General features: G+C 39.8%; 1 protein-coding gene across 1 annotated transcript in view; it reads right to left on the reverse strand.

Moving 5' to 3' along the window:
- Nucleotides 1-12,013, reverse strand: part of nbas (NBAS subunit of NRZ tethering complex) — a 425,480-nt gene that overhangs the window by 373,326 nt on the left and 40,141 nt on the right. The window contains exon 12 of the mRNA XM_002941372.4: nucleotides 8,038-8,166. Coding sequence (XP_002941418.3) covers nucleotides 8,038-8,166 — 129 coding nt within the window. The remainder of the gene's footprint in view (nucleotides 1-8,037; nucleotides 8,167-12,013) is intronic.

The raw sequence follows: 12,013 nt of genomic DNA on the forward strand, positions 1-12,013 counted from the left end.
TATGCATGCCAAATAAGGGCTGTGATTGGCTGTTTGGTAGCCCCATGTGGACTGCTGGCCTGCAGGAGGATTTGCTTGGAGGGAAACTGTGTCTCCAAAACTTGCCTCCAAGCAAAAGATTTAGAAATGGCACCTACTTTGGGGGCCACTGGGAGCAATGTCAAAGGAGTCACTGGTTGGAGATCACTGCATTACAGGGTGCAGTTACTGACACAGAACGTAACAGAGAATCCTGAAAGTATTCAGCAACAGCATCCAATGAAATTACAAGCCCCTTGTGTTAATCCATCACGTTTGGTTTGGTTTCAGGTGTGTCTTCATTTACAAATACATCACTTTTTGTAATGTTTCAAATAATAATAACTACATTAAAACCTTATTAAAGGAGAAGGAAAGGCATTTTGGCATTTTACTGCCAATACATTTGCCACATTAGTGCCTCCTAGAACACTATATTTATTCTGCAGAAAGCTTTACTATACCTGAGTAAACAGCCCTAGAAGTTTCCTCAGATTGCTTAAAGAAGCAGCTGCCATTTTAGCTTGGTCTCAGTAGCCTCCGAGCTGCAGCTCTAGCTGCTGGTGGCTCAGATCACACATTCTGATGGGAAATGGAGTTTATTCTTATGCATTCTTATGGAAGGGGGAGCAAAAAAGGGAGGGAGAGAGGAGAGAGCTGCACAGACTCCAGCTGGGAATGAAGGATTTTTCTGAGAAAGGAGTTCTGATACCGAAGAGCATGTTTACACAAAATAAGACAAGAAATCCTGTGTTTCTTTTGATTGCTTACTTAGTTTTTACCTTTCCTTCTCCTTTAAATCCTCCTACTGTGTATTGGTATTGTACTGTTTGGTGATAAAATACATATTGGGCCTTGACAGTAAATGCTCAGAGTGAGTAAAAAAAAAAAATCAGTGGGCCCCATACCTGCTTGGAGTCCGTGTAACATTTGTGTGGCATGAGTAAAAGAAAACCTGTCAGAATGGAGATCCAGGGTTGGACTGGGTGGTAAAGGCACACCAGGGCTGCCGCCCAGGGGCCGTGCACCCCCCAAGGTGCCCCCACCAGCCGTGTCCCCCACAGGGGCCTTCGCCGCGCTCCCTAACCCCCCTAACAGGGGCCCCAGCCACTGCCCGACGTCCTCCCCTGATAGCTCATAAGTGAAACGCATTAGGGGCCCCCCGGCCCAGTCCGACCCTGTGGAGATCTGAATGGCAAATGACTGAGCCGCTTCTTCTTGTGCACTTCCTCTCAGTGTGTGTCTGTGTCTCCATTCCTTCAGCAAAGTATTACAGGTTATAGGATCCATTATCCAGAAACTCATTATCCCTGTACTTGTATTTACTATTCTCATTTTTAATGTTGGCTCCTAATTACACAGCAGCCTTTGTAATATGTTATTGCTGTGTTTAGCGCTCCGTGGCCTTCTTACCAAACCCCCTGCTGCTAAATGAAGAGAGCAACGGAAAACATTTATATTCGAATATTAAAAAAAAAAGTTTTCCTGTAACTGTGTCCTGCAAATATAAACTTCACTTTTGGTTTGTGTATTGCATAGATGGTGGGTAGTGGGAATAAAGCCTTTAGGATTAGGGGACTTTGCCTCACAAGGCAATTCCTATAACCAGAAATGGCACATGGCGGGGGATATCACTTAAAACATGGGGACATGGGGGTAGGTTACTTTTTAAAATGAACATATTTTATAGGGGTATAAATAAACTTTAAATAAACTAGTATGATGTAGATATTGATATTCTGAGACAATTTGCAATTGGTCTTAATAATTTATTTTCAGTGGTTTTACAGTTTTTTTTTTTCAGTTACTGCTTTTTGTTCAGCAGCTTTCAAGTTTGGGTTTTTCCACAATGATCTGGTTGCTAGGATCTTATTTAATTTAGCAACCAGCCAGCAATATGAATAGAAAAGGGACAGAATCATAAGAGAAGTAATGAAAAGTAGCAATAACAATAAAACTGTAGCCTCACAGAGCAATCGTTTTTGGATACTGGGGTCAGTGACCCCCATTTGAACACTAGAAATCAGCAAAAGAGGAAGGCAAATAATTCTTAAACTATAAAAAATGAATAATGAAGACCAATTGCAAAGTTTCTAGGAATAGGACTTTCTCTAAAATACTAAGAGTTAACTCAAAGTTGAATGATTCCTGTGACATGTGACATTGCTACGCACATACTATTACTGATGATGTCACTCTGCCCTGTTTATATAGTGATGGCCGAGTGCTTTATACAGGTTATTGAACTCCCAGGTGTCTTCTCATATTCTCATATTTTACAACAGGGGGTACATTATTTGTTATGATACACACGTTCCAGTGAGTCACGTAAAAGAAATGACATCACTAAGCCCCAATTATAACTGATGACATCACTAAGTACGGTTTATAAGGATATAATTTGCAGGATATTCATGGCTCTTGTGTATTACAAAGATATATTTTATGTTGTTTATGACTCTTGCATGCAGGCTCTAATAGCCCCAAACAGACAGACTATCACAGTTTCCCTTTAATATGTGGTCAGGTATGTGTGTGGGAAAAATAAACACAAAAACATTTATTTTTATAAGTTCAGTGTATATGCACCTAGTCCAACTGAATGAACCCATGTTTATTAAAGTATACAGCTTTCCATATTGATCTGGAGGCACCAGTATAAACAGGCACGTGACCTGTTATCCAGAATGCTCGGGACTTGGGGTTTTCAGAATAAGGGATCTTTCTGTAATTTGGAACTCCATAACTTCAGTCTACTAAAAAAGTAAACGATTCAATAAACCCAATGGGATTGTTTTGATTCAGATAAGGACTAATTATATCTTGGTTGGGATCAAGTACAAGGTACTGTACTGCTTTATTATTACAGGTATGGGACCTATTATCCAGAATGCTCGGGACCTGGGGTTTACCAGATAAGGGATCTTTCCGTTATTTGGATCTCCATAACTTAAGTCTAAAAATCATTTAAATATTGAATAAACCCAAAAGGAATGTTTTTGTCTCCAATTACCATATTTTCCGGCGTATAAGACGACCCCGTAAAATCCATGCTAAAGTCGGGGGTCGTCTTATACGCCGGTACTTGCTTGCAGGGCCCAGACGATCAAAGGGGGCCCGACCGTGATACAATTTTTAAGTACGGGCCCCCTTTAAAGCGTTACAGGCTTATTGGTGATCAGCGGTTAATTTTATTGGTTGTACTCCGTGTGTACGCGTGACGTCAGCACGCATGGGGCGCAACCTAATAAAAGAGCAGCTGCAGCAGCAAGACAGGGGACACAGCCGGACGCAGCAGGCGAGCAGGAGGGGTGGTGGAGGACGCTGGGGGGAGCTGAAGTATGTCGGGGAGGATGTTGGGGGGAGCTGGATGATGTTGGGGAGGATGCTAGGGGGAGCTGGATGATGTTGGGGAGGACGCTAGGGGGAGCTGGATGATGTTGGGGAGGACACTAGGGGGAGCTGGATGATGTTGGGGAGGACACTAGGGGGAGCTGGATGATGTTGGGGGAGGACGAGCTTTAGGACACTGCGAGTGGGAGCTTGACGATATTTTAACTAAAAAAGTTGGGGGTCGTCTTATACGCCCAGTCGTCTTGTACGCCGGAAAATACGGTAATTATATCTTTGTTTATAATGGAGTCTATGGGAGATGGCCTTTCCATAATTCTGAACTTTCTGGATAACGGGTTTCCGGATAAGGGATCCCATACCAGTGCAGACAAAAAGGAAATAATTTAAAAAAATAGAGTTGATTACAATGAAGTCTATGGGAGATGGTCTTCCTGTAATTCTGGATAAAGGGCTTCCGGCTAAGGGATCCCACACCTATACTAAACCCAAATTCTAAAGTGAAAATATATTTTTAGCCTTCATGTGAGTAAGCGCGTTCCCACTAGAGTAAAATAATGAAGCCATATTTTTCAGCGTTTAATTCCTTTTCACCCTAGGATTTCCTTGGCCTCGCTTTCTCTGTGGCAAACCCTAGATTACAAGACTTATCATGCAGAACTCTTCATTTCTTTCTGTCTATAAAAATCTAAAAATTTATTGGTCAGCAGCACCCACTTGTCTCCCCGTTCCTCCATGCTTGAGGGTGCTTTGTAGCTGTATAAATAATGAATAGGCAGATGCCAGGCAGGTTAACCATACTGTTTCCGCTATTTGCCGTTTGCTTCCCCTTTCCATACATTTCATTACTAAATATTTTCCACCCTGTACAAATATCAGTTTGTACATCGTGAAACCATAAACCCCGGGTTGCCTTGGAAACAAGCAATAACTTAATAATTTATACAGTACATTTTCTTTATGGACAGATTTTATTTTTTGAAGCCATGAAAGTAAAAGGTCTTTCAGTGCCAATTTGATTAGAAAATACCATGTATAATGATACTTATCAAGCACTCGGTTCTAAATGTTAAAAGCCTACTTTTAGGATATGCTGCAGGACAGAATTTGAATTATTAAATGTACAAGTATAATTCTTCTCAATATAATTACAGGCATTTGGGAAAGGCTTAGGAAGGAGCAAGGTTTCAGCAGCGATACCAGCTACATAGAAAAAGTTATCTGTCTGGGAAGACCTTTATGCTGTCAAAGGGACACATTTTGCTTAGAAGAGGGCCCTGGAAATGCAGGCTGGGTGTCTATTTGAGCTTCAAGTCCAATGTCCTCTATGTGTATACTGGAAATGTGAAACAGTTCTTCCACCATGAATGCTACTGCCCCAAAGGCAAATGCATCCTACCCTAAAACTTGCCCTGCCAAGGAAACACAAGAAAATCATCTGTGTTTTTTTAAAGCTACATTGTTTCAGCTCTGAAATGCAATATGGCAACCACTATGGATGTAAACAACCAAGTCCTATGTTTATTGGTAATTGGTTTTAGCAATGAGAGCTATCCACTGAACCACTCGAGTAAAGACCAAGTTTTATTTGTAGCCGTCCCCTCCAAAGAATGAGAGTGATCCACGTGAACTAGACTGCACAAGAAGTGGATTCACCAGTCAAGATTGAGTTTTATCTTCAGTTGTACTCTCCAATGGAAGGAGAGCTATCCACTGACCTAATCCTGGCACTAGACAACACAAGAAGAGAATTCACCAGTCAAGACAAAGTTTGTCATCCCCTCCAAGGAACGAGAGCTATCCACTGAACCCAACCCTTGCACTAGACAACACAAGAAAAGGATTCACCAGTCATGGCTCTCTCCAGGAATGAATGAGAGCTATCCTTTGATCCCAACCCTTGCACTAGACAACACAAGAAGAGAATTAACCAGTCAAGACAAAGTTTTATCTTTAGTCTTTCCCTCCAAGGAATGAGAGCTATCCACTGAACCCAACCCTTGCACTAGACAACACAAGAAGAGAATTCACCAGTCAAGGCTCTCTCCAAGGAATGAGAGCTATCCTCTGAACCCAACCCTTACAATAGACAACACATAAAGAGAATTCACTAGTCAAGACTGAGTTATATCTTCAGTTGTCCCCTCCAAGGAATGAGAGCTATGCACTGAAACTAACCCTTGCACTAGACAACACAAGAAGAGGATTGACCTGTCAAGACTGAATTTTATCTTTAGTTGTCCCCTCCAAGGAGTGAGAGCTATCTACTGAGCCCAAACCTTGCACTGAACAAGACAAGTCGATAGTTCACCAGTCAAAACTGAGTTTTAACCTTAACTGTCCCCTCCAAGGTTTTTGATCAATTTATGATGAAAATGAGCTAAAGCTCAATTTTGATAGAGCTTAAAGTTGTGAATTTGCAATGGGTAAATCCTTACAAGAACAGTGAGAGTAATATGAGGCCCTGGAAGTCAAACTAACTAAGTAGGTTCCATATAACAGGATCACATTAGTAGGCTCACTGTGGGTGACTTTAGTACAGTTTTACATGAAGGGTTACATTTGGAAAGTCCAAATGTTAGCCAAAGCCCCCTTGATAGTCCAACCTTTAGTAAGGGCTCTCCTGAAATGTGAGGAAAATGTTGATGTATCAGTTATCCAGTTATAGTTTCAAGAATATATAGGATTGACAATGGATATTCATCCCAAATCTCACCCTTACTGAGCTTCAAAATAGGCTTTCAGGAGTATAAAGCAGAACAAATGGCCATTTCCCGTAACTCTCACCCTAACTACCCCAATCCCAATGTCTGAAAACTCTAGTCTGTAACTCTAGTCTAGTTTGTTTCAATAGCATACGCTAGGTAGGTTTAAATTAGCAGGCTTACTTTGGCAGGACCACATTAGTAGGCTCTGTGCTGTGCAACTAATGTCTGTGCCCAATTCAGTCAACAGATACAGCAGGTCTTGATTTAGAATGGAAGGCAGAAAGGACTAAGCAGCACCAAGCTCAACTATAGGGAAGTGTAGAGAGTGCATTTTGATGCAAGTACAGTTAATGGAAGTGGTTTTAGGCATAACTGACTGTTGGGAGAAGCACAAGTTGCCTTATGCACTAGCGGATGTAAATGAGCCCTTTTGTTTTTAAGAGTCATGAGAAAGTATGCAAGCTCATATACAATATAGTATATAAGTGTACACTTGAGCAGATAAAGAGGTAAGAGAGTGATGCAAGGATAGATAAGGATATAGAGGAAAAAAAGGGAAGAAATCACAGAAGCAAAAAAAGAAATGTGAAACAAAAAGGACTCAGCTCTGGGCCCCTCAGCACACACACCTTCTTAATCCATAGCCTCATGGATGGGTGGATCTTGCAACACCATTCCACTTTCATACCATGAATTATTTGACACCAATTGTAGATCTGGGTTTTAAGATCTATTAGCAAGGTATCAATATCGCTTTACCAAGTAAAGAAAAAGGTTTCCTTTTGTAAAGATGCCTCCATCCATTCCATTAGAAAAGGTGGGCTATTGTGTATCCACCACTGTAATATGGTTTTCTGGGGAACTACAGATATATTTTTCAAGAGTTTCTTACTGCCTTTTGCAAATTTTGATAAACATTGAGTTTACAAGTTGCCAACAAAATGAACTTGCCTTACACTATATATATTAAATGATTTAAAACTTGTTTCCTTTAGTCTTGGAATCACACAATCACAGCAAGTAGGCAGGCACCTTTATGTGTACACTGTTAAAAAGGAAGGCTTTGTATCACCTCTAAATCTTGTGTGCCAGAATGGGGAACCTGATTCCCATACTCATGCACTGGCTACACAATTATAATGGTGTGGGGGGAGGGGGAAAGTGACGAGTGCCGTGACATCTAGGAAGTGCCGAATGGAAAGTGAAAGGAACTATCTGCCCTGGCTCTATGCCTAAGGAATAGGTATGTGGGTTTCATGTTTAATTTGAAAAGGATTTTTATTATACAGCTTTTTATGGGAGACAGTTCCCCTTTAAATATCACCCACTTGGAGGACAGTGGCACACAGTTCACAAGTGCACTAGGGACCCAGTCTCTAACACCTATCCAGAAGGTTTGATGATGCGTGCAATCCCACAAGCAGTGGAACTAACCTGCCATTGACGTTGCACATTTCGGGAAGGCTAAGAAAGCATTTGGGTACATTAGGGGGCCTATTTTTTTTGCTGTTTAAAAAGGAAATTCGCAGAATAAACAGTGTAAAAAGCTATGAAAATAAATGCCGAATTTACCTAGGCATGTTTTCGTAAATTTAATTTTGCATGGTCACATTAGTAGGCTCACTGGTTGTATGCCATGTGGCACCCAGACCCATCAATAGAACTCCAATGGCTATAAATTAAATAAAATTGTCAAAATTTGTCAGATACCTTCAAAACACAAATAGTAAATTCCTGGCCCACCGGCTGTCATGAAATGAAAAGCTAGCTGAGGTAGTTCACATACAAGCAGTATAAACAAAGAATTAAAGACCAGTCCATCAATGTTAATGCACATTCTTAGAATGTTCAAAAGGCTCTTCCAATCTGCCTGATTATGGAGGTAAAAAAATGAATCAACATGTCGGTATTAGAAAGTATGCTATTGATTATATGATATGGCTGGAAGAATAGAACGTACCTGTTCATTCTGTTCCCAGCCTCCTTGCAGTTTCAGCGATGGTATGTTCCAGATGGTGAGTCTGCCCGAGAAATGAATGGCAGACAAAAGTTTGCCATCCGGAGAAAGGCTCATCTTAAATATGCCGTCCTAGAACAAACAAATCATATATGAGCGAGATAAAATATCACTGTAATGTGCAACCAGATCACGGGCATGAAGCTCTAATGACCAATAAGCAATTTGTGTAGCATGGGACCCCATAGTTATTAGTACTGGTGTTGGAATGAGAGTCTCCAACCAGAAAATGACAGCCAAAGGCCAGTACTTTGCAACCAATCATAACATAATGTGTTGATGCAGTCACTTGATTCTCTGTGGCCTATATAGTTATGGGACCTGTTATTCAGAATGCTCAGGACCTGGGTTTTTTTCTGGATAAGCGCTCTTTACATAATTTGGATCTCTTTACGTTTACTAAAAATGATTTTAACAATTAATTAACTCAATATGACTGTTTTGCCTCTCCCCCAAAAAAAGTTTAATTACACCTTAGTTGGAATTGTATACAAGTGTCTGTTTTATTATAACAAAAAAAGAAAATCACTTATAAAAATTTGAATTATTTTATTATAATGGAGTCTATGGGGGATGGCCTTCTCATAATTCAGAGCTTTCTGGATCACAGCTTTCCAGATAACAGATCCCATACCTGTAGAAGCAAGACATATTTGTAAAGCACCAACATAACTGATAGTGCTGTACAATGGAACCGGTGTCCCTTGATCAGCTTGGATAGCAACAGTGACCAAAGATGGTTACTAAAGCCTGACTTCTGTTACAGACATGAGTATATGACCCTAACAAGCCATATCAGCACTATATGTAAAGTAATTTGAATTATTTATAACACAGGTGCATTTTAAATATATCCTTTATTTAAAAAATGTGAGCTGATGCCTTCACCTTTCATGATAAAGTGTATTCAGATCATATAAACATGCAATACAATACTACCTGCCAACAAAGGACCTTTACTTTATATACAGGGTCAAGCACTAACTAAAAATAATACAAAACTGTTTGGGGAAAAGTAGAATGAATAACTGGGTCAGTTCTTATGAGAAAAATCCAAAAGTGCTTTTGGCTTATCAGAAATGCTGGGAACAGTAGTCCAACTAGTTTGTACATTTCCAACGCAAACGTTCTGTAGGAGTTGATGAAATTATTGTACAGGTATGGGATTTGTTGTAAAAAATGTTAAATGTATTTGCTTTTTCTCTGTAATAATAAAACGGTACCTGTACTTGATCCCAACTAAGATATAATTACCCCTTATTGGGGGCAGAACAGCCCTATTGGGTTTATTTAATGGTTAAATGATTCCCTTTTCCCTGTAATAATAAAACAGTACCTGTACTTGATCCCAACTAAGATATAATTACCCCTTATTGGGGGCAGAACAGCCCTATTGGGTTTATTTAATGGTTAAATGATTCCCTTTTCTCTGTAATAATAAAACAGTACCTGTACTTGATCCCAACTAAGATATAATTACCCCTTATTGGGGGCAGAACAGTCCTATTGGGTTTATTTCATGGTTAAATGATTCCCTTTTCTCTGTAATAATAAAACAGTACCTGTACTTGATCCCAACTAAGATATAATTACCCCTTATTGGGGGCAGAACAGTCCTATTGGGTTTATTTAATGGTTAAATGATTCCCTTTTCTCTGTAATAATAAAACAGTACTTGTACTTGATCCCAACTAAGATATAATTACCCCTTATTGGGGACAGAACAATCATATTGGGTTTATTTAATGGTTAAATTATTCCCTTTTCTCTGTAATAATAAAACAGTACCTGTACTTGATCCCAACTAAGATATAATTAATCCTTATCGGAGGCAAAACTATCCAAATGGGTTTAATGTTTAAATGTTTATTTTAGTGAGCTTAAGATATGGAGATACCCCTGGTCCCGCGCAGTCTGGATAACAAGTCCCATACCTGTAGTTTCACCCAGTCAAAGAGTAAAGAGTATAAGATTGCTTCAACTGCAGGGTATTGTGCTTAAAGGCTTAGAGAAAATTAAATATGCAGAAAATGCTCCCCTGAGCACTTTTGCAACTTACATTAATGTTTTTAAATGAGCTTCTTATTTTTTAAGGAAAAGAGCCTACTTTTTCTCTGACACATCCTGTAGCAAAGACACTTAAAAGTGGGATGAGGAATAGTTCCATGTTTGGAAAGCCCCTCAAAGCAGAAGGCTCCTGCAAAGAGTACACCCCCCATTCTGCTGTCATATCATTGCACTGGGTTCTGCAATGGGGAGACAAAGATAACTACTCCCTACTACTAGATAGCTAGGGGAACTGTTGTTGGAATAAACAGGCACAAAACAGTAGTGATTGCTTAATAATTCTTTACAATGATGTTCTATATTTGAGTGTTGGAGATTTACAATAAGAGGTTAATTCGTTTGGCTCCCCGACCAAACATTTTTCCCTACTACAGACAGCAGTGCATTGCAAATTATATTGGAATAAGCCAATCGGAGCCAAACAGCCCTATAAACTCCCTCCGTTTGTTTAAGATAGCAGCTGTCATTTTAGCTTGGGCTCCTTAGCTTCCTGCTGCAGGTCTAGCGGTTAGTAGCTCAGATCACACATTCCTATGGGAGGGGGAGTGAATTCTTATTGGAGGGGAAGAGGGAGAGAGCTGCACAGACTGGCGCTCCAAACTTGAAGGAGCCCTAAACAAAAGGGATTCTGATACTGAAAACATGTTTACATAAAAGAAGAAAATAAATCCTGTGTTTCTTTTGATAGAGGACTCTTTTAGATAAAGCTTACTTAGTTTTTACCTTTACTTCTCCTTTAAGGTATTGCTATTGCCTAGAGTCAAGGTTACAACTGCTAACACAGGGAATATGAAAACACCTTGACATGCGAGTGCACCCAGGTGGGAACTGGCAGAAAGAGAACGGTCTATAAAAAGCTGTGCCCTCTTTTTGTCATTATGTAGTTAAGAAAAATGCAAATGAAGACAAACACAATGTATAATAATAGGGCCACGTATTACCTCAATTTAAATGTAAGCCGTGCACTGGGGCCTGTGGGGGGGAAGTCCCACGTGGCCTTCATGTCAAAATCTTAATTTCTGGCTCAGTAGAAATTGTTAAAACCATTACACATTGTCTTTTATGGAAATTGCTTCTGAGCTCCTTTATTCATTTGAGCAGAGAGTATGTGGAAAAGGATTACATTTAGATTAAAAGATGCAATAATTATAACAGCACACAGGTTTTAGATTTCGTTCTTCTTCCCAGCTCCAGTAGCAGATGGCAAGGCTCTGTTTTATGGCTACCTTTAACCCTATGAGCAATATATAGAAAAAAAATATATATATTTATATACAGGTATGGGATCCATTATCTGGAAACCTGTTATCCAGAAAGCTCCAAGTTTACCAGCGCCATTACAATTTTTTAAACAAATAGCAGCTTTCACCCGGCGGCCATGTTCCCTCTCCCCATCTTCATTTACTTTTACATCTGCATACAGCCCATGTGCATTCTAAAGTTTGTGCAATAAACAATGCAGGCTTACACAGGCAGAACTTACTGATACAAAGTCCTGCTTGGGTGGAGCACTGTAATGGTTAAACTGAGCTCAGGAGTAAAGGTTAGGAGAAAAATGCCATTGAGTCCTATGGGAGGTTTCCAAAATCACGCACTGAAGGTTCAAAGTCAGAAAGATTTTCCCGCCGTTTACGATCGTTCGGATATGAATATTTCGTAACTTTCAAATCGTACCACAATATTTTCGTACGACACGACTTTTCGCAAAATTAACGCACATCAGAAATTTTCGTATTTAATGTGAATTGTCGCAAATCATACTCTTAATTCGGACTTTAATGAATCGGTATGGAGATCTAAATTATAGAAATATCACTTATGCAGAAAAAAAACAAGATACAGAGCATTTTGG

The sequence above is a fragment of the Xenopus tropicalis genome, chromosome 5 (genome assembly GCF_000004195.4).
Source record: "Xenopus tropicalis strain Nigerian chromosome 5, UCB_Xtro_10.0, whole genome shotgun sequence".
In the NCBI taxonomy this organism is placed as follows: Eukaryota; Metazoa; Chordata; class Amphibia; order Anura; family Pipidae; genus Xenopus; species Xenopus tropicalis.